Source organism: Pelophylax lessonae (assembly GCF_965119305.1).
Source record: "Pelophylax lessonae genome assembly, chromosome: 8".
NCBI lineage: Eukaryota > Metazoa > Chordata > Amphibia > Anura > Ranidae > Pelophylax > Pelophylax lessonae.
Genome location: NC_138775.1, coordinates 197873832 through 197899433, shown reverse-complemented (window position 1 = coordinate 197899433; position 25602 = coordinate 197873832). Strand labels below are relative to the sequence as shown.

Here is a 25602-nt window from a genome sequence, read left to right as displayed (position 1 = left end):
TTTGTAAATTTTTCAATAAAAATCATTGAAAATGAAAATTTCATAACAAAAATTGTGCTGATATTGTGAAAAGAATTTAGTAGGTTTACTAAACTGCATTTTCAAAAGGAGAGGCCCTAGACAACTTTTAATCAAGCAATCAACGTTAGAGTGTTATTTCACTAAAAAAAGATAGCAGAACATTGTACTGGTATCATGCAGAGTAATTATTTTATCAAGCAACACAAGAAGAGACTACAGGCAGTGTGTAATCAATAAGAAAAATCAACATTAGAGTGTAATATTTCACAGATAAAAATCCAGAAATATTTTGTACTGACCCAATGAAGGGTATTTATTTAGCCACTTTATTAAGCTGCGATTTAAAAGGAGACAACAGGCAGCTAGTAATCAAACAATAAATACTACAGTCTATTTTTTCACAGTAAAAAGACAAAAAAAAACATTGTACCGACTCCAAGCAACAATATTTCAGCCTGTTGTTTTAGGCTGCATGTTGATAAAGATAAAATAAGCAACTTTTCATCAAGAGATTCACATCAAAGTGTAATTATTTCACAGAAAAAGACAGAAATATTGTACGACCTTGCTGCACAGTAAGTAAACATTTGTTTATGTGGTATGTTTTGTATGTTTCCACGCTATGGAAGTAATTAGTATAGAGAGTGGGTATTGGTGCTGCTCTTTGCTACCTCAGAGCTTTAAACTAAGTTTAGAATACATCAGGTCTAATTAGATGAATTGTAATACACCATATCTAATTAGATGAACATACAGTATCTCACAAAAGCGAGTACACCCCTCACATTTTTGTAAATATTTTATTACATCTTTTCATGTTCATGTTCAGAGAACATAACGACCCCAAACACACCTCCAAAACAACCACTGCCTTGCTAAAGACACTGAGGGTAAAGGTGATGGACTAGCCAAGCATGTCTCCAGACCTAAACCCTATTGAGCATCTGTGGGGCATCCTCAAACGGAAGGGGGAGGAGAGAAAGGTCTCTAACATTCACCAGCTCCCTTGATGTCATCATGGAGGAGTGGAAGAGGACTCCAGTGGCTACCTGTGAAGCTCTGGTGAATTCCATACCCAAGAGGGTTAAGGCAATGCTGGAAAATAATAGTAGCCACACAAAATATTGACACTTTGGGCCCAATTTCAACTTTTTCACTTAGGGGGTGTATTCACTTTTGTTGCGAGCAGTTTAAACCTTAATGGCTGTGTGTTGAGCTATTTTGAGAGAACAGCAAATTTACACGGTTATAAAAGCTGTACACTCACTTCTTTACATTGTAGCAAAGTGTAATTTCATCAGTGTTGTCACATGAAAAGATATAATAAAAGATTTACAAAAATGTGAGGGGTGTGCTCACTTTTGTGAGATACTGTATACCTATGCACATACCAAAAACCAACCTTGAGATTTAAAAAAAAGTTTAATCAAAATAAACTACTAAATAACTAAAAAGGGTGGAAGGGACATACCTCCCTACTTCTGGTATACATAGGTTAGGTTGTTTCTTTCACTGGGCGCTTTTTTTGCACAAATTTTCTTGTTTTTGCACTTATTTCACTATTTATACAATATATGCAGTTTTTTGTATGTGCATAGGTAGCACACTCTGAGGTAGCACAGAGCAGCGCCAATACCCACTCTCCTAAATATTTGTTTATGCCGCAATTTCAGAGGAAGAAACTAGGCAGGTTTAGCGTGGAATAGGAGTTAGAGCATACTGAGCATACGTGCTGCGATACTTTATTGAACCACGCATCAAGCAAATGTAAGTATAGACCTGGAGAAGATTATCACACATCTTCTGACCAAGTCTAACTACTTACCTCTACTCTGCACCTTACTCCCAAACTTGCACATCTCAGAACCCATGATGTATTACTCACTACAAGTCCCATTTTATATCTCTATTATAGAGGACCTTCATCGATGTGGACTCTCACCTATCCTGACCACATTGCATCTTGGACCCAAAAAAGCGTGGCCCAATAAGTAAAATACTATTCTTTTCTTTTATATTATTAGTACTCCCAATTTGCTTAAACCTGGCAACCTCAATATATATATCCTCTCATCCAATACAGCACTGTTCCTGCAGCTCCCGGAGACATTCTGGGAAAAACAATACTTTAGGAATTGGACAAAAAATATGTATGTAACACCACAATTTTTATGAATAAACTAAGTCGATTATAGCCATATACTGTTACCACTGACATTCTTTTCATTCACCTTAGAATCGGTGAAAAATCCTTGATAAAGGCCGCTACAGGCCGAAACATGTCGGAAATACCGATCAAGCCCGTTCTCTGCAATCATTCCTAATCTTGGATATGAGGAACAGCAGAACAGGACCAATTACTAATTGTTTCTTTAAGTCACTTAATTCACGTTCAACACAACTTACTATTCCTCTTCACTACCACAATGGGACTGTACCCATTAACTCACTTGTATTATGTATACAACCTTAACATGGATTAAATCTTATTTTTTATTTAAAATTGTACTACCTCTGTGTACTTGTTTACTCCTGCCCTTAAAATCCCATACCTGACTTGAGGCACCACAGACCGACATACTATAACCCTGGGATGGTGGCAGAAACTACTCTTTCTATCCAGTTCAGATCCAAAAACCCATTTTTTCAGAGCATACTGAGCAAGCTCTGGCCAGCGGTGCAGCCTGGACACTTAATAGTCAATGGGGTCCACTCCTCACCTCAAAGAGTGAATCATTTTTTTAGGCGTATTTTGTTTCTTTGTACATGTAAAACCTGCTTGCCCCATACTAGCTTTGTGTGCAGAACCTCAGCCCCTCTCTTTAGATCTGCCTCACATCACTAATTCAAGGCGTTACCTAACTTTATTAACAGCTATGGCAAGAAGGGGATTGAAGATGTAGTGCTTTGGTGCAGTTAACAATGGTGTGATTTGGTGCACAAGTATGCAGTTATGTGCTGCAAAGAAAGGACAGCTTATGTTCGGTAAACCCTAAACCACATACCCCCCTTCATTTTCTTACAGTTTCACTGTAAAAGAAAAAAAAGTGAAATAATAGAAAATTAAATAAGACAAAGCCAAAGTGGGGCCCACATTTCACTACGTGACTTTTCAGTATTTACTCCAAGTCTCTTTAACACACTCGGACTGTAGATATAGCACTTTTCAGTAGCACTGTATAGGATGGCAGAAACTATCTCTTTCTGAAAACACTCAGATTTATCCCTTTCTACTCTGTGTTTTCTCCATCACACTGACAAAAGGCTGCTGGAAATCCAGAATTTTACAGGAAGGGCACTGGAACATAAGAAAAGCAATTTACAGGCCAGAAAGCGCATTGTTTGTAATTGGTTGCATTAGACACATCAGTCTGCCATTTTCAACTGTAAGCGACTCGAGTTGGGGTCCAACCCTAAAGCTCATCCCTAGCAGACACCAGTCCAAGCAGTGATGTAGCGGGAATCTTGATTGAAAAAAAAAAAAAAATAATAAAGATCAAAGACATCCATCCGCCTAGGACACTAGCAAATAAACTGAAGCATGCAGGGAGAGGGAGAGGTTATTGTTTTTTTATTGTCCATGTCCAATCTTTTTGTAGATAACTGCATAACCCAACAGTATATGCATTCCCTCAATGGAGCACAAAGATGAAAGTATTATTTGGTATTTGGTATTTTTGGGGTATCCATAATATTTTGAGGGTTTGGGTTTGATACAATGCTTATTTAAAGGTCAGGTCAGAACTACCACTGTTGTGATAAGGAAGGCTTTTGGCTTGTTAAAAAATTGTCTATGTGACCTGACCATTGCTCATCCTCATTGAGAAAAGAAAAGGTCTTAATTATACAGTTGTGTTAAAAATAATAGCAGTGTGTTTAAAAAAGTGAGTACAGCTCAAAATCTTTATATTAGCTTTTATTTCCGTACATGCAAATGCATTGGCAATACTGCACAGTCTATTCCAAATCAAAACATGAAGAAAAATGTTTCAGATTTGTTATTACTTTACAGAAAGTGAAGAAAAAGGAAAAATATGCTTTTTCAAAAATAGCAGTGTCTGCATTTTTTTTACAAACTCAATCATTTAGGCTGGGTTCACACTGGATTGCAGAACGGCTCGCAGCAGGATGTCCTGTGTGTCCCGTTCATCGTTTTAGGTCTGAATTTGGTCCGAATTGTTCGCTGAATTCAGACCTGAAACAGACCAGAAGATGCACACGAATTTCCTGAAAACTGCTCCACTATTGTTCCTGAGCTGTGTGAACTGGCTTGATTGAGAGCTGGTCACAGTCTCCTGACATGTGAATTCGATGCAGGGAAACCCGCATCCATCTCGCACCAGTGTGAACCCAGCCTCACTGTATAAGCTGAAAAATGCTTGAAGATTTAGCTTTCCTGTGAATCACTGAACCAATATTTAGTTGTATAACAACTGTTTCCGAGAACTGCTTCACATTAGTGTTGCATGGAGTCAACCAAATTCTGGCACCTGTGAACAGGTATTCCAGCCCAGGATGATTGCACTACATTCCACAATTCCTCTGCATTTTTAGGTTTTAACTCAGAAACAGAATTTTTGATGTCATCCCACAAGTTTTCTATTGGATTAAGGTCCAGGAATTGGGCTCCATAACAATAATCTTGTTGGTCTGGAGCCAAGATGATGCTCACCTGCTGGTGTGTTCGGGGTTGTTGTCTTGTTGAAACACCCATTTTAAGGGCATTTCCTCTTCGGCATAAGGCAACATGACATGACCTCTTCAAGTATTCTGATGTATTGAAACAAATCAATTATCCCTGGTATGCGATAAATAGGGCCAACACCATAATTTGAGAAACATTCCAATATCATGATCCTTGCACCACTATGCTTTACTATCTTGCTGATTGCTTATATTCACATAGGCGTCTTCTAATTGTTACAGTCCTCACAGGTAACTATAGACCTTCTATGATCACCCTGGAGCTGATCATTGGCTGAGTCTTTGCCATTTTGGTTAATCTTCGGTCCACTAGAATGGTAGTTTTCCGTTTTCTTTCACATTTTTTTGGTTGCCATTTTAAAGCATTTGAGATCACTTATATGTTTTCACCTCTCCAATCAACTTTTTAATCAAAAGTACGCTGTTCTTCTGAACAATGTTTGGAATGATGCATTTTACTCAGATTTTCAGATGCATGTAAAACATTTGCTGCCTTCGTCCTTAACCACTTACCGCCCGCCCGCCGTCATATGACGGCGGGACGGTGCGGCTATTATCCTGGGCGGCCGTCATATGACGTCCGCCCATTCAAGCAGGGCAGGCGCGCGATCGCGGGCGCGCCGCCGTGCACTGCCGGTGTCGGCGTGTCCCCGGGACACAGCCGGTCACCGGCAGGGGGGAAACAGCCAATAGGCATGGCTGTTTCCCACGTGATCGGCTGTGTTCCAATGACACAGCCGATCACAATGGAGGCGCCCGGGAGATGACCGCGCATGCGCGATCGGGAGCGGGCAGCGCGGTCATGTCGGTGGCACTGTGTTCCGTAGGAACACAGCTGTCACCGGCGGTAGTAAACAGTCACTGACAGTGACTGTTTACTATGTGATCGGCTGTGAATCCATTCACAGCCGATCACAAAATGTGAACAAAGAGCAGTAACTCACTGTTACTAGCTCTTCTCTCCTCATACAGTTTCCAGTGTGAGGGGAGAAGAGCTAGAAACATTGAGTTACTGCTCTGTACCCCTGTAAAAAGTAAAAAGCACACAAATAAAGGTCCCCACACACAGTCCTCAGCCCCCCCCAATGTCCCCTGTCACCCAACAGTCACCTCATCAGTGCCCAGAAATTGACACCCATAACGTTCACATGTGAGAGTAGCGATCGCAGGCAGAATAACCGCGATTCTGCCCGCGATCCGGAAATCATTGCAAATGGCAGGACGCCTGTGCGCTGCCCGTGATTTGCAATAGCACCCCAAACGCTGTGCGATGTTGCCGCCATTTCCGCCTGCCGAATCACGGTAACATCGCGCAAACATCGCATGACGCCCAAAAAAGGTACAAGAGTTTCTTTGGGGCGTCATGCGTTGTTTGCGTGATGTTACCTCGATTCGGCAGGCGGAAATCGCTGCAACATCGCACAGCATTTGGGGTGCTATTGCAAATCACAGGCAACGCACAGGCGTCCCGCCATTTGCAATGATTTCTGGATCACGGGCAGAATCGCAGTGATTCTGCCCATGATCGCTGGTCACCAGAGAGTGCCATCAGTACCGCCGTGCACCGTCACCTGTCACCCATCAGTGACCATCGCCCGTCACCTGTCACCCCATCAATCACCGTCACCTGTCACCCCATCAGTCATCGTCACCTGTCACCCCATCAGTCACCGTCATCTGTCACCCTATCAATCATCGTCACTTGACACCCCATCAGTGATCGTCACTTGTCACCCCATCAATCATCGTCACATGTCACCCCGTCAGTGATTGTCATCTGTCACCCCATCAATCATCGTCACTTGTCACCTCATCAATCATCGTCACCTGTCACCTCATCAATCATCATCACCTGTCACCCCATCAGTCATCGTCACCTGTCACCCTATCAGTCATTGTCACCTGTCACCCCATCAGTCATCGTCACCTGTCACCCCATCAGTCATCGTCACCTGTTTGCCATATACATGCAATCACTTACTGACCGCCTAACGACTATATGCGTCGGCCATTAAAAGCTAAATACTGGAGTTATGGCAGCAGATAGCCCCCATAACCCCGGTATTTTTTGAAACGGCGGGCGGTCGGCTTTCAGATAAGGGTGGTCCCAGTGGCGGATTCGCCGCGGAATTACCCTTACGGTGCAGGGGAAGAGGTGCCCCCCCCCCTTCTGCCGCGTCCCAGACGTTTTCCCAGCTTACCGGACCCGCCGGCAGTGGGGAAAACTATCCGGTCCCGGATCCTCAGAGACAGGAAGTCGAGTGAGGGCAAGATGGCCCTCACTCAACTCTATGGTCTTGGAGGACCGGAGCTACGTCAAAAGACGTTGCGTAGCAACCGGTTTAAAGGGCCGCTTTTTTTTTTTGCTTTTTTTTTTTTCCTCTTTCAACAATTTTTTTTTTTTTTTCTTTTTTAGTGTAGTTGTGAGGTGTGAGGTCTTTTTGACCCCAGATCTCACAATAAAGAGGACCTGTCATGCCTATTTCTATTACAAGGGATGTTTACATTCCTTGTAATAGGAATAAAAATGATCAAAACATTTTTTTTAAACTGTGTAAAAATAAAAAAATAATAAATAAAATAAATAGGAAAAAAAATAAAAAATTAAAGCGCCCTGTCTCCGTTAGCTCGCGCGCAGAAGCAAACGCATATACGCAAGTCCCGCCCACATATGTAAACGGTGTTCAAACCATACATGTGAGGTATCGCCGCGATCGTTAGAGCGAGAGTAATAATTTGAGCCCTAGACCTCCTCTGTAACTCTAAGCTAGTAACCTGCAGAAATTTTTAAATTGTTGCCTATGGGGATTTTTAAGTACCAATGTTTGGCGCCATTCTGTGAGCATGCGCAATTTTGAAGCATGACATGTTGGGTATCTAATTACTCGGCGTAACATTATCTTTCACATTATGGAAAAAAATTGTGCTAAATTTACTGTTTTCTTATGTTTTAGTTCAAAAAAGTGAATTTTTTTTTAAAAAAAAACGCATTTGGAAGACTGCTGCGCAATTATGGTGTGATAAAAAATATTGCAACGATCTCCATTTTATTCTCTAGGGTCTCTGCTAAAAAAAAATATATAATGTTTGGGGGTTCCAAGTAGTTTTCTAGCAAAAAAAAATGATTTTAACTTGTAAACACCAAGTGTCAAAAATAGGCCCAGTCTTAAAGTGGATAAATGGACAACTTTGTGTAAAGCGCTACTTGGATGTTAGGCCTATGTATGTGGCCAGGCTGTGAAAAAGTGTTACACATGTGGTATCGCCATACTCAGGAGGAATAGCAGAATGTATTTTGGGGTGCAATTTTTGCTATGTACATGCTATGTGTTAGAAATATTGCATAAATGGACAGCTTTGTGTAAAAAAAATGTCCACATTTTCCAAAAACTTGTGGAAAAAAATGACATATTCAAAAGACTCATTATGCCTAAAAAATTATACGTTGGGCTGTTTGCTTTCTAAAATGGGGTCATTTTATGGGGGTTTCCATTGTCCTGGTGCTCCAGGGCCTTCAAAAGTGCGATAGGTTGTCAGGAAATTATATGTGTAATTTGTGCTCCTAGAATGCCGGACGGGGCTACTTGGATGTTAGGCCTCTGTATGTGGCCAGGCTGTGAAAAAGTCTCACACATGTGGTATCGCCATACTCAGGAGGAGTAGTAGAATGTGTTTTGGGGTGTAGTTGCAAGTATACATGTGCTGTGTGAGAGAAATAACCTGTTAATACGGCAATTTGTAAAAAAAATAAAAAATAAAAAAAAAATCTTCATTTTGCAAAGCATTGTGGGAAAAAATTACAACTTCAAAAAACTCACCATGCCCCTTATTAAATACCTTGGAATGTCTACTTTCCAAAAAGGGGTCATTTGGGGGGTATTTGTACTTTCCTGACTTTTTAGTGTCTCAAGAAATGAGATAGGCCTTCAGTACATCAGGTGTGATCAAGTGTGATCAATTTTCAATGATTCACACCATAGCTTGTGGACTCTATAACTTTCACAAAGACCAAATAATATACACTAACTTGGGTTATTTTTACCAAAGATAAGTAGCAGTATAAATTTTGGCCAAAATTTGTGAAGAAAAATTACTAATTTGCAAAATTTTATGACAGAAACAAAGAAAAATGCGTTTTTTCACAATATTTTCAGTCTTTTTTTATTTATAGCACAAAAAATAAAAAAACCCAGTATTGATCAAATACCATCAAAAGAAAGCTCTATTTGTGTGAAAAAAAGGACACAATTTTTGTATGGGTACAGTGTTGCATGACTGAGTAATTCTCAGTCAAAGTGTGAGAGCGCTGAAAGCTGAAAATCGGTCTGGGCAGGAAGGGGGTGAAAGTGCACTGTAGGCAAGTGGTTAAATAAGGGCCACCTCTTTGACACCTGTTTTTTTCACAGACTGAATGACCTTACTAATTGAACTCCACACTGCTATTATTTTGAACTTGCACCTTTCAGTTATTGGTTCAATTACACAGAATCAGCAGCATGTCATGACTGTTGGGTCTGTTGGTTTTCTATTACTCTACTACACCTACTAGTAAATTATTTGCCATGTAGAAATATAATTTATACCAAAAACAGCGATCTGGTTTTTGATGTTGGATTGCTATTATTGTGAACACAACTATACATGCAGTACCTCAGTTTATTATATTAAAGTGGACCTTGCATAAAAATGCAAGATCTATTTATCTGAAAATGCCCACTTCATTTAAAAAGGTAAATTTGAATAAAAAAAAGTAAAAGTTGAGTTACACCCTGGCCTCCAGCCCTTTCTGTACACACCAGTGTAGTCACTGGTCCTTTGTCCAGGGTCCTGCGAAAGCTGAATAACCCAAATCTCAAATGTGGATCACAGGAGATGACCCAGTGAAGTCTGGAGGAAATTCATTAGAAGCTGGATTTTGAAGCTGAATTTTGATGTAAGGTCCACTTTAAGACAAAAGGGACATGAAGTTTCATTACCTATACAGTGGGGATCAAAAGTTTGGGCACCCCAGGCAAAAATTTGTATTAATGTGCATAAAGAAGCCAAGGAAAGATGAAAAAATCTCCAAAAGGCATCAAATTACAGATTAGACATTCTTATAATATGTCAACAAAAGTTAGATTTTATTTCCATCATTGACACTTTCAAAATTACAGAAAACAAAAAAAAATGGCGTCTGCAAAAGTTTGGGCACCCTGCAGAATTTATAGCATGCACTGCCCCCTTTGCAAAGCTGAGACCTTCCAGTGTCATGGATTGTTCTCAATCATCGTCTGGGAAGACCAGGTGATGTCAATCTCAAAGGTTTTAAATGCCCAGACTCATCTGACCTTGCCCCAACAATCAGCACCATGGGATCTTCTAAGCAGTTGTCTAGAAAACTGAAACTGAAAATAGTTGACGCTCACAAAGCTATAGAAAGCTATAAGAAGATAGCAAAGCGTTTTCAGATGTCAATATCCTCTGTTCGGAATGTAATTAAGAAATGGCAGTCATCAGGAACAGTGGAAGTTAAAGTAAGATCCGGAAGACCAAGAAAAATATCAGACAGAACAGCTCGCAGGATTGTGAGAAAAACAATTCAAAACCCACGTTTGACTGCACGATCCCTCCAGAAAGATCTGGCAGACACTGGAGTTGTGGTACACTATTCCACTGTAAAGAGATACTTGTACAAATATGGTCTTCATGGAAGAGTCATCCAAAGAAAACCTCTTCTATGTCCTCACCACAAAAATCAGCGTTTGAACTTTGCAAATTAACATATAGACAACCCTGATGCATTTTGGAAACAAGTTCTGTGGACTGAGGAGGTTAAAATTTAACTTTTTGGCCGGAATGAGCAAAGGTACGTTTGGAGAAGAAGGAGCACAGAATTTAATGAAAAGAACCTCTGTCTTTTTCATTAAAAAAAGCATGGGGGTGGATCAATCATGCTTTGGGGTTGTATTGCAACAGTGGCACAGGGAACATCTCAGGAGTAGAAGGAAAAATGGATTCAATAAAATTTCAACAAATTTTGTATGGTAACTTGATGCCATCTGTGAAAAAGCTGAAGTTAAAGAGAGGATGGCTTCTACAAATGGATAATGATCCTAAACACACCTCGAAATCCACGGGGGATTACATCAAGAGGCGTAAACTGAAGGTTTTGCCATGGCCTTCACAATCTCCCGACCTTAACATAATTGAAAATCTATGGATAGACCTTAAAAGAGCAGTGCGTGACAGACAGCCCAGAAATCTCAAAGAACTGGAAGACTTTTGTAAGGAAGAATGGGCAAAGATACCTCAAACAAGAATTGAAAGACTCTTGGCTGGCTACAAAAAGCGTTTACAAGCTGTGATACTTGCCAAAGGGGCAGTACAAGATATTAACGCTGCAGGGTGCCCAAACTTTTGCAGACGCCATTTTTTTGTTTTCTGTTATTTTGAAAGTGTAAATGATGGAAATAAAATCTAACTTTTGTTGACACAATATAAGAATGTCTAATCTGTAATTTGATGCCTTTTGGAGATTTTTCCATCTTTCCTTGGCTTCTTTTTGCACATTAATACAAATTTTTACCTGGGGTGCCTAAACTTTCGATCCCCACTGTAAATGGAGGCCAGAGTTAGACACATTTGGAGGAAAAGGAAAGATTGTACATTTTCACATCTCTGTATGCAAATGATGTATAAAAATTATTTTTCACTCACTGTTGTGCATAGTTATGCCCTTTTCCCAACAATACTTAACATTTTATGCCTATGAATCCAAACTCAAATCACTTTTGAATTCCTATACTTCTGGCAAATAAACATAAAAACTTTTGACATGTTATGTAATTTTACCTAAAACTGGTGTCTCCACTGATGTCAGAAAATGGCTGTCAACAAGCAAACTGTCATCATCGAAATCATCCCAGACATCGTCTCCTAAATCAAATGTCACACTGGCAGATTTTACAGGCCATGCACTGTAGTTGGCTTCCTCAATAAAATTCTTCTGATATTCAGTAATATTTTTACTCTTTTGCTGATTTCCAAAACCTTTGTTCACAGAATACATGCAACCTGCATGGCAAACCAAGACATACATACAATTCAGTTTACACTGTACAACATACTTTTTAAAGTAACATTTTGTTGGACAACTGCACTTCAAAGAATCTCTAAGATTATTTGTAACCCTCGGTTTGAGAATTATGGGCTGCCCCCATAATGCACTGTTTTTAGAAAACTGGGACCTTCAGCCAGAGAACAAACCAATAATGCTGCTCATATTAGAATATGAGACGTCAGCCCGTATGATTATGTTTATTGGCAGCTGTAAGCAGGGGCAGACTGAGAACCCTCAGTGCCCCCGGGCAAAATAAATCAAGGGGGCCCCACCCTTGCCCCGCCTCCAGACACACACTTGCCCCGCCTTCAGACACACCCACATCCCGCCTCCAGACACACCCTACACAATCTTTAGACACAAGGAACAAAAGTGCAATAATTTATAAACAAGTGCAATATAAATAACAAATGTAAAAACCAAACTGTGCAAAATAAATCACAAACCAAGACCAGTGCATTACAAAATCATAAATAAACAAACCAGAGCATTACAAATCACAAACAGACAAAACCAGAGCATTACAATGGTAAATTGCCAGGTCTAGGTGGGGTAGGGATGCCACCTCATCCCTTTAATCCAGGACACCTGAATTACACAGGTTCTGAGGCTGATATAATGCATATAAGGGTCCTTTCACACGGTCCGCCTCCGTCGACGGAGTCCGTGCTGCTCAGCGGGGGAATCGATCCGCCGATCCCCGCTGAGCAGGCAGGTGACAGCTCCGTCTCCGCTCTGTGTGCGGAGAGGGAGGTGTCAGAGCCCCACTGCTCTCTATGGAGAAATCAGACAGAAAAAGTCATGTCCTTCTTCATACATGTATGAAGAAGGAAATGACTTTTTATTATGACAGAACACAGCTAGGTATTAAAAAACACATTGCAACAATTTACACACACTAATGCACATACCTTTTCTACTTATATTGCAGACTATGCCGGTCTCTGTGGTATGCTGGGCTCTGTGGTGCCGGTCTCTGTGGTATGCTGGCTCTGTGTTGCTGGGCTCTGTGGTGCCGGTCTCTGTGGTATACTGGGCTCTGTGGTGCCAGTCTCTGTGGTATGCTGGGCTCTGTGGTGCCAGTCTCTGTGGTATGCTGGGCTCTGTGGTGCCAGTCTCTGTGGTATGCTGGGCTCTGCGTTGCTGGGCTCTGTGGTGCCGGTCTCTGTGGTATGCTGGGCTCTGTGGTGCCAGTCTCTGTGGTATGCTGGGCTCTGTGGTGCCGGTCTCTGTGGTATGCTGGGACTGGGCTCTGTGGTATGCAGGGCTCTGTGGTATGCAGGGCTCTGTGGTATGCAGGGCTCTGTGGTATGCAGGGCTCTGTGGTGCCGGTCTCTGTGGTATACTGGGCTCTGTGGTGCCAGTCTCTGTGGTATGCTGGGCTCTGTGGTGCCAGTCTCTGTGGTATGCTGGGCTCTGTGGTGCCAGTCTCTGTGGTATGCTGGGCTCTGTGTTGCTGGGCTCTGTGGTGCCGGTCTCTGTGGTATGCTGGGCTCTGTGGTGCCAGTCTCTGTGGTATGCTGGGCTCTGTGGTGCCGGTCTCTGTGGTATGCTGGGACTGGGCTCTGTGGTATGCAGGGCTCTGTGGTATGCAGGGCTCTGTGGTATGCAGGGCTCTGTGGTATGCAGGGCTCTGTGGTGCCGGTCTCTGTGGTATGCTGGGCTCTGTGGTGCCAGTGTCTGTGGTATGCTGGGCTCTGTGGTGCCAGTCTCTGTGGTATGCTGGGCTCTGTGGTGCCAGTCTCTGTAGTATGCTGGGCTCTGTGGTGCCGGTCTCTGTGGTATGCTGGGACTGGGCTCTGTGGTATGCAGGGCTCTGTGGTATGCAGGGCTCTGTGGTATGCAGGGCTCTGTGGTATGCAGGGCTCTGTGGTGCCAGTCTCTGTGGTATGCTGGGCTCTGTGTTGCTGGGCTCTGTGGTGCCGGTCTCTGTGGTATGCTGGGCTCTGTGGTGCCAGTCTCTGTGGTATGCTGGGCTCTGTGGTGCCAGTCTCTGTGGTATGCTGGGCTCTGTGGTGCCGGTCTCTGTGGTATGCTGGGACTGGGCTCTGTGTTGCTGGGCTCTGTGGTATGCTGGGCTCTGTGGTGCCGGTCTCTGTGGTGCTGGGCTCTGTGGTATGCTGGGCTCTGTGGTATGCTGGGCTCTGTGGTATGCTGGGCTCTGTGGTATGCTGGGCTCTGTGGTATGCTGGGCTCTGTGGTATGCTGGGCTCTGTGGCTATCCCAGCAGGGCTGAGGGCGGCAGTGTCAAAGCTCAGCTGTCAAGACTGTTAGAATGGAGCCCCCATTTGCTCCGTAGATCCGGCTCACAGGTGAAGTGATATCAAGTGCACTTCGCCTGTGAGAGGAGGAGTCATACAGAGGAAGCACACGGCTGCAGTAGAGAGCAGAGCCGCGTGCTTCCTCTGTATGGCTCCTCCTCCCACAGGCGGAGTGCATTTGATATCATTCTGCCTGTGAGCCTGTACTATGTGGGAAACAGCGGCTCCGTTCTTAGTCATGACAGCTGAGCTCGCCTCTGACACTGCAGTCCTCAGCCCTGCCGGGATATCACGGACACCCACGAGTGCAGGGCGAAATGCGGGAGACTCCCGCAACTTGCGGGAGACTTGAGATGTCTGTGGTAGGCAGTAGAGAATTTTCAGGTCTGGGGGTGGGGGGGGGGGGGGCGGTTGGGTCACATATGCAGTTTTCTGCAGACACCTATAAGTGATATTTGCAGTATGACACAGCGGTGAACTTGGGGGACATCACATATTGGTGGGAATGTCAGTGGTGGTGTGGGGGGGGGGGGGTATGACACAGCGGTGAATTTGGGGGACATTACATATTGGTGGGGGTGTCAGTGGTGGTGTGGGGGGGGTATGACACAGCGCAGGGGTGGTGAATTTGAGGGAGATCATATATTGGTGGGGGTGTTAGTGGTGGTGGGGGGTATGACACAGCGGTGAATTTGGGGGACATCACATATTGGTGGTGGTGTCAGTGGTGGTGTAGGGGGGGTACGACAGCGGTGGTGAATTTGGGGGAGATCATATATTGGTGGGGGTGTCAGTGGTGGTGTGGGGAGGGGGGATATGACACAGCGGTGGTGAATTTGAGGGAGATCATATATTGGTGGGGTTGTCAGTGGTTGTAGGGGGGGGGGGTATGACGCAGCTGTGAATTTGGGGGACATCACATATTGGTGGGGGTGTCAGTGGTGGTGTAGGGGGGGGGGGGTGGTGACACCTCCGCTGTGTCATACCCCCCCCACACCACCACTGACACCCCCACCAATATGTGATGTCCCCCAAATTCACCACTGCTGTGTCATACCCCCCTCCCACTACCACTGACACCCCCACACCAATATGTGATCTCCCCCAAATTCACGGTGAATTTAGGGGAGATCACATATTGGTGGGGGTGTCAGTGGATCTGGTAGTTAGTTGGGCTGGCTTGAACAAAACCTGTACTGTACTCTTAGACCGTTACATCTACTCACAGATTAAGACACAATAGAAAGCCAGCGCCACCGGGCCCCTCCTCCCACGTAAGCAGCTCCGGCCGCCGGGCCCCTCCCCTCCTCCTATTTCAATAGCACTGGTCGCTGCGCCGAGCTTCTCCCCTCCTCCCAGTTCTATAGTGACAGCTGCCGGGCCCCTCCCCTCCTCCCATTTCAATAGCACTGGCAGCCGGGCCCCTCCCCTCCTCCCATTTCAATACCACCGGTTGCCACGCCGAGCCCCTCCTCTCCTCCCAGTTCTATAGTGATAGCTACCGGGCCCCTCCCCTCCTCCCATTTCAATAGCACTTGCCGCTGGGCACCTCCCCTCCTCCCAGTTCTATAGTGATGGCCGCCGGGCCCCTCCCCTCCTCCCACCTCCATATCGCTGGTCGCCGGGCTCCGATAGCCCGATGTTGTCTCTGAGACAACATCGGGTGAATTAATGCTGTACTGGGCAGCGGGTCCCCTTCTCGGCCGGGCCCTCGGACCACGTCCGAAGTGCCCGACCGCTCAGTCCGCCCCTGGCTGTAAGCAGCAGCAATTTAATACAGAATTGCTTAAACCAATGTATTTTAAAATGCTTGTATTTCACATGCATTTTGAACTGGGTTTTACTGTGGTTTTATATGCAATAATGTACAATTTGCAAAAGGGTTTAGCTCAGTAGACTCTAAAAAAAAATAGGTATTTACAAGTCTTCACTTTCATCACTAAACTGAAATAAGTAATTATTTCTTATCTTAGAATAATGGGTAGAATCATGCAAACTATTCCTTTATGACCCTTGGTCAACTATACATACAAAAATGCTGGTTTATAGCACAGATACAGTCAGGTCCATAAATATTGGGACATCGACACAATTCTAATCTTTTTGGCTCTATACACCACCACAATGGATTTGAAATGAAACAAACAATATGTGCTTTAACTGCAGACTTTCAGCTTAAATTTGAGGGTATTTACATCCAAATCAGGTGAACGGTGTAGGAATTACAACAGTTTGTATACGTGCCTCCCACTTTTTAAGGGACCAAAAGTCATGGGACAGATTAACAATAATAAATCAAACTTTCACTTTTTAATACTTGGTTGCAAATCCTTTGCAGTCAATTACAGCCTGAAGTCTGGAATGCATAGACATCACCAGATGCTGGGTTTCATCCCTGGTGATGCTCTGTCAGGCCTCTACTGCAACTGTTTCTGTTCCTGCTTGTTCTTGGGGCATTTTCCCTTCAGTTTTGTCTTCAACAAGTGAAATGCATGCTTAATCAGATTCAGGTCAGGTGATTGACTTGGCCATTGCATAGCATTCCACTGCTTTCCCTTAAAAAACTCTTTGGTTGCTTTCGCAGTATGCTTCGGGTCATTGTTCATCTGCACTGTGAAGCGCCGTCCAATGACTTCTGAAGCATTTAGCTGAATATGAGCAGATAACATTGCCCGAAACACTTCAGAATTCATCCTGCTGTTCGGGCATTTGGCTTCGGCCCAATTTTCCGCAAATGGATTGACATTCTTTATAGCCAGCCTCGGGCCCAGATCAAACTGGGGGGTAGGGTGTCGCCTGCTTTCAATATCCAGCGCGGTACCAGCCAGGGGTGCTTGCTCTCGCCGGCGTTATTTTCGCTGGTGGTGGAGCTCCTGGCGCGGGCCGTTCGGGGTCGGGGGAGATCGGGGGGATTCGGGTCCCTGGAAGAAAAGTTAGCTTTATATGCTGATGATATCATCCTGTTTCTTAGGGACCCGGGCCCCTCCCTGCGGTCTGTCCTTGATCTGCTTTCGTGCTTCACTGAGCTCTCGGGACTCCGGGTTAACTGGGGGAAGTCACTCTTGCTCCCGGTTGACGCGAACGCCCGGGCGCAGGTGGACCCATCTCTCCCATTGTGCTGGGCGGACAGTATCCGATACTTGGGGGTCACCATATCCCCCAGGGTGCAGGACTTCTGTGATCTCAACCTTTCTCCTCTCCTCCAGACCTTTAAGGATAGGCTCAGGGCTTGGACGAATCTACCATTGACATTGATAGGGAAAATCAATCTTGTTAAGATGAAGCTGCTCCCCCCCGCTCTTGTATATAGTACGCCAGGCCCCGGTGTGGATCCCCAAGCGGATCTTTAAACAGTTTCACTCCCTGATGGCTGCCTTCCTCTGGGGTGCCCGTCCCCCTAGACTGCGCTTAGCTATCCTGCAGTGGCCCTGGACCCATGGTGGTTTAGCCTGCCCTGATTTTTTCAGGTACTTTGTGGCTGGTCTATTAACTCATGCGCATAATTGGCTCATTTCAGGTGTTTCTAACTCTGCTGTGGTGCTTGAGGCTGCCCTGGTTGGGTCTTATGAGGCCCTGCGTAATGCCCTTTTTCGTGGGCCCGGGGCCCCATATCCCCTCACGGCCTCCATGAAGGCGGTCATCAGGGCCTGGAAGACGGTTTCCCCATACGCCAAGGCTGACCATAGTCACCTATCCCCGAACCTCCCCCTTTGGTGGAACCCAGCTTTGCCTGAATTCCAATCCATCCCTGATCCATCTTTCTGGGCAGTCAAGGGAATTCGTTGTATTTCCCACATCTGTTCAGAGGATGGCCTCCTTAGTTTTGACCAACTGAAAGACAAGTTTGATTTGCCCAACTTTTTCCAATTCCTGCAACTCCGTCATGCCTTTCGGACTCAGTTTGAGGGCTCCCCCCTAGATCTGACTCCGGCGGACTTAGAGATGGTCCTCCGGGATGAGGATCTGCAGAAACCGCTCTCCTCCATATACAGATCGCTGCTGCCGGGTGTGCACGTGGGTCTGGAGGGGTTGCAGGCGTTCTGGGTGACGGAGGTGCCGGCGTTGGATTCGGAGGACTGGGAAGATGTCTGGGATTATCCCTTTAAACATTTGGTGTCATCCAGAGATCCTTTAGTCCAATTCATTTTACGCCCTCCAGGTTGCATAGGGTGTCGCCCGACTTCCCGGATGTCTGCTGGAGGTGCGGCTCTGTTGCCCCTTCTTATGCACATATGATCTGGCACTGTCCGCCCCTACAAAGCTTTTGATCTGAGGTCTTGGGCTTCATTGCCAGTTTGACTACTATTGCGGTCCCAGCCGGCATTGAGACCTGTATCCTGGGACTTGTGAATGCGTTGGCTCACTCTGTTGCTATCCGCACACTGTTGGGTTTGTTGCTCTTTTATGCTAGGAAGTTGGTGGTGATGCGCTGGAGGGAATCGGGGGCTCCGGCCCTGTCACAGTGGAAGGCATTGGTGAATTCAATGGTACCACTATATAAGGCCGTTTACAAATTTAGGGGGTGCCCCGATAAATTTCACAAAGTCTGGCACCTGTGGGTGGAAGCTACTGATACTGCTGATGAGCCCCCTGCTCCGGATCCCGGTGTTTCCTTGGATGCCGGGTAGGTTTTCCCTGTTTATGTAAGCTGCTGTGATCTGTTAATGTTTATTTAACCCCTTTTTTTTTTTTTTTCTTTTTTTTGGCCACACTGGACCTTGCTGTCTGCTTTTGCTACATGTCTGACTTTCGGTACTCGGAACTGTGAAGCACGAGACCTTTTGGAGCTGCAGCCTCGCTGGGGGGTGGGGGTTTGCTTTATTTTTTTGATTTTTGTATTTTATGTTCTGATGGGTCTTGTTTTATATTGTTGAGCCTGGGTATAATCAATAAAAAGAATTAAAAAAAAAAAAAAAAGAATTCATCCTGCTGCTTTTGTCAGCAGTCACATCATCAATAAATACAAGAGAACCAGTTCCATTGACAGCCATACATGCCCACGCCATGACACTACCACCACCACGCTTCACTGATGAGGTGGTATGCTTTGGATCATGAGCAGTTCCTTTCCTTCTCCATACTCTTCTCTTCCCTTCACTCTGGTACAAATGATGTTGGTCTCGTCATCTGTCTATAGGATGTTGTTCCAGAACTGTGAAGGCTTTTTTAGATGTTGTTTGGCAAACTCTAATCTGGCCTTCCTGTTTTTGAGGCTCACCAATGGTTTACATCTTGTGGTGAACCCTCTGTATTCACTCTGGTGAATTCTTCTCTTGATTGTTGACTTTGACACACATACACCTAACTCCTGGAGAGTGTTCTTGATCTGGCCAACTGTTGTGAAGGGTGTTTTCTTTCACCAGGGAAAGAATTCTTCGGTCATCCACCACAGTTGTTTTTCGTTGACCTTCCGGGTCTTTTGGTGTTGCTGAGCTCACCGGCATTCTTTCTTTTTAAGGATGTTCCAAGCAGCTGATTTTTCCACACCTAATGTTTTTGCTATCTTTCTGATGGGTTTGTTTTGTTTTTTTCAGCCTAATGATGGCTTGCTTTACTGATAGTGACAGCTCTTTGGATCTCATATTAAGAGTTGACAGCAACAGATTTCAAATGCAAATAGCACACTTGAAATGAACTCTGGACCTTTTATCTGCTCCTTGTAAATGGGATAATGAGGAAATAACACACACCTGGCCATGGAACAGCTGAGCAGCCAATTGTCCCATTACGTTTGGTCCCTTCAAAAGTTGGTTGGCCCATATACAAACTGTTGTAATTCCTACACCTTTCACCTGATATGGATGTAAATACCCTCAAATTAAAGCTAAAAGTCTGCAGTTAAAGCACATCTTGTTTGTTTCATTTCAAATCCATTATAGAGCCAAAAAGATTAGAATTGTGTTGATGTCCCAATATTTATGGATCTGACTGTATATTATATAGATTATAGATGATATAGATATAGCATAAAATTTCAGAGCCATTTATTCCAAACTGCGTATGGCTGTTTCAAGCTTGTTAGCCATTATCAGTGCACTGCAGGGAAACAATGGTTCCTACGAAGTAGGACCTGGAAAACAAAACAATTTTTTAACCAGACAGGATATGTTGGCCTAGCCTAAAAGGTATAAATAAGCCCTCCACCTAACCTGCTTTATGAAACAGAGCAGAACCCTCTTATAACAGAAGGTATCTACATGTCTCACTTCTCTCAAGAAATCCAAAAACTATGAAGGCCTCTTGATCCCCTTAGGAAAAGAGAACCTTGGTTGATAGGGGCAAGCCAGAAGGTGGGATTTATAATGGGATAGTGGAAAAAGTTAATTGGATAAAGTCACAGGGTGATGGGTGGGCCTGAGCTTGTTAAGTCTATCCCCAGGAATTCTGGGCCTTTTTGGAAGAACACATGGCTTGAAGCACTGGAGCGGACTCTTCCTTTTAACATGGATTCTGATATTCTCCTAACCAGGGTCGGTGAGTTAATGGACCAAGGTTAGGGTGAATTAATTTTTTTCCCTCCTCTCCCCTGCCATGGTTTCCCCTCCTGCTGCCCCTACAACTGAGAGCCTGGTGGGGAGGCCTCTGCCTCCACGGCCCGGAGATGTACTCGCCCACCGACCCACCTGAGCCCTAGTCCTTCCTGGGCTCGGAACAGAGAAGAGAGTGCTCACCTGCTGCCTGGAGCCACTGGTATCATGGATGCTGGCTCTCTTCCCTCCTTGGCTTCCAGATCTTCTGCCCATCGCCGGGGGTTCATCCCGGCTGGTCGGCACACAGGTGAACACTGCTGCCCCCCGTGCCTTCACCCGCTCGGTGTGCTCCCTCAGTCCTCGGGCATCGGTGGTGGAGCATAGGCTACAGGTCTCTGCCCCCTCCTCACGGCTGTCTGCGCCCTCCTGGGTGAAAGCTGTATCTCTGTCTTTCCCCCCTGTTTTTCCAGGTGTGCTGGAGGCTCCTCCTGGTGCTGTTCCCGCCCTCCGGGCATTCGGTGGGGAAGGAGCGGTACATGCCTCATGGCAGGGCACAAGTTCCCTGGCTGGCTCGGCTTCACACTCTGCCTTTCATCTGGCTCACGTCTCAGCGCCCCCTGCAGGGCAGGAGATTTGAACAATTCCTTTGCACATAGCAGTCTGTCAGCCTATGATATATATGTGGTGTTGGGTGTGCGCTAAACAACAAATAAATAATGAATATATAACATATATCTATGTGTGAACCAAATCAACAAAAGTAAATATATATAACATATATCAATCTGTGAAGCCAATTAATAATGCAAATCCATTAGTGCATAAACATAAAAGTTCATAAGTGTCCATAAATATTTTGCAGGTGAGTAGAATTGTATTCTATCCGAATAATACGTGTATCCACCACCGAGTGAAATTCATCCTTACCAAACGGAAATAAATAAGGTGCAACTATATTTTCTTGTGCTGAAAAAATATCCAATCTCCTTGTGAACAAACACCACGTGTAAATCACCAAGATTTAGCCTCTTACCAGATGGTAATAGGTATGCACTTGTTCAGTGAAACCACCGCCTTGCTTCCTCTTTAAAATCCTGAAGTGGGATGTAGAACCGCTCTACCTTTCTTTCTCCACTAGATGGCAACGAGTACCAGCAAGAAACACAGCCTCATCCTTCTTTACAAGCTCACAAAACCACCGTGTATTAAAGGAAAAAAGAGGGCTAATAGTGTATTACCCTTGAGATTTATTCAAAAAACAGTTGATAATGCACTTACAATTAGATGTCTTGTATTCAGCATAAACATAGGCATACGAATTCCTGCAAAGGCTTGCGGCCAGCTGCAGCACGGACCGCAAGTTGTGTGTGACGTGTGCGCCTCCTAATCTGACCGGTTTCTTCCCATAGGACTTCTACTGAGACAGGAGTACTGGCGCATCGTCACTTCTGCTTTATTTATACAGGTGGAAGAAGATTGTCTAACTTCCGGTGTCTGCAGAGCAGGTAGTATAAAACATCAATCCATAGCACATCCTGGTGACACAGGAAGTAAACACTTCACTTCCTGTCTGCACAGGAAGCAAACACTTTACTTCCTGTCTGCGGAGCAAGTGTCTGCAGAGCAGGTATGCTTTTAACATTTATTTAAATTTGTATTGGAGCATATGGTTTAATATAGTTCAATACATTTTATTATACACATATTTCCGGTGTCACCCCTTTCCCACTACGCTCCTAAAGCAGTGTGTTGTAGGACAGGAAGGAAAGTGTTTACTTCCGGTGTCACCAGGATGTGCCATAGATCGATGTTTTTATACATTTGTTTTTAACAAATAATAAAGTATGTTTTTATACATTCCTTTTAACACAAGGAAAGTTACCCATATTTAAGTAATTTGCCTTAAATTGCTATCAGCCAGAAGTTCCAAAGCATACCTGCTCTGCAGACACTTGCTCTGCAGACAGGAAGTAAAGTGTTTGCTTCCTGTGCAGACAGGAAGTGAAGTGTTTACTTCCTGTGTCACCAGGATGTGCTATGGATCGATGTTTTATACTACCTGCTCTGCAGACACCGGAAGTTAGACAATCTGCTTCCACCTGTATAAATAAAGCAGAAGTGACGATGCGCCAGTACTCCTGTCTCAGTAGAAGTCCTATGGGAAGAAACCGGTCAGATTAGGAGGCGCACACGTCACACACAACTTGCGGTCCGTGCTGCAGCCGGCCGCAAGCCTTTGCAGGAATTCGTATGCCTATGTTTATGCTGAATACAAGACATCTAATTGTAAGTGCATTATCAACTGTTTTTTGAATAAATCTCAAGGGTAATACACTATTAGCCCTCTTTTTTCCTTTAATACACGGTGGTTTTGTGAGCTTGTAAAGAAGGATGAGGCTGTGTTTCTTGCTGGTACTCGTTGCCATCTAGTGGAGAAAGAAAGGTAGAGCGGTTCTACATCCCACTTCAGGATTTTAAAGAGGAAGCAAGGCGGTGGTTTCACTGAACAAGTGCATACCTATTACCATCTGGTAAGAGGCTAAATCTTGGTGATTTACACGTGGTGTTTGTTCACAAGGAGATTGGATATTTTTTCAGCACAAGAAAATATAGTTGCACCTTATTTATTTCCGTTTGGTAAGGATGAATTTCACTCGGTGGTGGATACACGTATTATTCGGATAGAATACAATTCTACTCACCTGCAAAATATTTATGGACACTTATGAACTTTTATGTTTATGCACTAATGGATTTGCATTATTAATTGGCTTCACAGATTGATATATGTTATATATATTTACTTTTGTTGATTTAGTTCACACATAGATATATGTTATATATTCATTATTTATTTGTTGTTTAGCGCACCCCACACCACATATACATTTATCTATATTCAAAAGCACTGAATACCGGGAGCAGCTTCAACGCACTATCAGCGCACCCATCCCCCCTTACAACACTGTCAGCCTATGATAGTCTGCTTCAATTAACGAATGGCAGCCTGACTTAGCCAGCTGGCTTTGTACATCCCCCTGCGCCCAACCAAGCGGGAGATCCTGGCGCTGCCAGCTACTCACATGCTTCTCTCAGCACCCGGCGGGGTGGGAAATTGCCATTCTGCACCAGCACCACCTGTCGCAGCCTGTCCAGCTGCCCCCACGCTGGGTGTTCCTTCCACAGACTAGTTTTACTCCTGCTCCTGCACATCTGCAGCTTGTTGCCACCTGGGCTCATCCGTGCCAGTGGTTGGATCCCCGCCTCTGGAACTCTCTGCACAATGTTCTCGTGCATCACCGTCCCCTGCTGTTCCTGTTGAAGCTGGATGTCGCAGGCATCTGCCAACCCCACCTGTGGATAACTCTGCCGTGGTCAGGATTTCGAGATCTCAGGATGAGAATTCCGCACATCAGTAAGTATGATTGTGACTTTGTGTGGGGTAGGTCGAGTGACACTGCTGTATCAGGCCCGCCAGACAAACGTATTTTCGCGGTGGTGAAATCTGTGTTGGCCTACATGGGCGTGCACGTACCTGCGGATAGTTCGGGGACCATTTCAGGAGGTAATTTGTGAGCAGTGTCTCCGACCCGTACACCCCTGTCTGCTAAGGTCAAGGATAAGATATGGCGTCGCATGTTTTTTGACTTTCTCACGATGGTGCCCCCCCCCCCCCTGATAGAGAAACAGTGGACAAATTGCGGCGGATTGACGGTTCAGTACAGAGCGACAAACCTATGCAGCTTCCTTGGACATTTGGGAACTGGCTGCAGGGCTTCTGTGGTTATGCTGGGGTGCTTTGTGAGTGGTTCAACTACGACACTAAATTAAGACAAAAAATGGTAGCACGTAAGGGGTTATGTTTTGACTGTCAGGATGGCAGCCTGTGGTTATTACTCATGTGCCCCCAAAGGCCGCTGTCCTTTCAGTCCATGGCCGGCACTCTCTCAAGCGGAGCGTTGGCTCTCCCCAAGAGAGGCATCTGTTGGCTGTTTAATGAAACCCATTGCAAGTGGTAAACTGTGGAGAACTCAAGTTCTCACTTTGCGGAGGCGCACACCCAGCCATTCGTTGCTATATCAAGGGAAAACAGCCTCTCCCCAAGCCCAGGGCCAAGCTTGACCTTCCTAAGCCGGAGGATGCCGGTGAACGTCTTAGGGATGCTTCCCTGGCTAGACTGGTACCCTCTGCATAGGAAGGCTTTGATCTTGAGGGATGGGATTGACCGTAGTTTCTGGATTTCCTTTTCTCCTTCCGATAAGCCCACCCTGTCAGCAAATTTAAAGTCTGCAGTTCAATCTGAACACGTTATGTCCGAGAAGCTCCGGAGGTTACTAGAGTTGGGGCGTATGGCAAGCCCGTTTGATTTCCCTCCTTTCCACAACTTGAGAGTTTTTCCTCTTGGTGTGGTTCCCAAAAAGCAGGAGGGCAAATTCTGCCTCATACACCTCCTCTCATATCCTTCCGGATCCTCGGTTAATGATGGCATCGATAAGGAAGAGTCCAGGGTCCAATGCACCTCTTTTGACAAAGCACTCTACTTGGTTCTGTCCTCTGGCCAGCCAGCTTTACTAGCTAAGGTGGACATTGAGTCCACTTTTCGCCTTCTCCCTATTCACCGGAGTCCTTCCACCTGCTGGGCTGCTACTTTCAAGGAAGCTACTTTTTTGACATGTGCCTTCCTATGGGCTGTGCTATCTCTTATTACTTTCATGCTTTTTAGTGGCTTCCCTGAATAGGTGGTTGCACAGTCGTCTGGTCTGCACTCTCTACTACACTATCTTGATGACTTTCTCTTTGTTGGCCCAGCCGGCAGTGGCCAGTGCCAGCGGCTTATTTCTGTTTTTCAGGACACCTGCGAGCGGCTTGCTATCCTTCTGTCGGCTGAAAAAACTGAGGGCTCTACAACTGTGTTGTCTTTTTTGGGCATTGAAATAGACACGGAGGCTATGGTCTTTCGCTTGCCCAGAGATAAACTGGTTAGGCTCCTGCCGCCTGGCAAAAGGGGTTAAAAAACTTGAGGAGAAGCAGCTTCAGTCCCTAC

At 44.9% G+C, this 25602-nt stretch overlaps 1 protein-coding gene and 1 long non-coding RNA gene across 2 annotated transcripts in view; one reads left to right on the top strand and one right to left on the bottom strand.

Annotated features, from left to right (window-relative positions):
• HFM1 (helicase for meiosis 1) overlaps positions 1–25602 on the bottom strand; it is a gene marked incomplete at its 5' end in the record, with an annotated part of 582583 nt that overhangs the window by 60599 nt on the left and 496382 nt on the right. The window contains one exon of the mRNA XM_082266347.1: positions 11560–11781. Coding sequence (XP_082122473.1) covers positions 11560–11781 — 222 coding nt within the window. The remainder of the gene's footprint in view (positions 1–11559; positions 11782–25602) is intronic.
• Positions 12866–13609, top strand: LOC309562280. Its single transcript, XR_014225623.1, has 3 exons — positions 12866–13052; positions 13110–13365; positions 13423–13609. It is a non-coding gene; the product is annotated as an uncharacterized lncRNA (long non-coding RNA).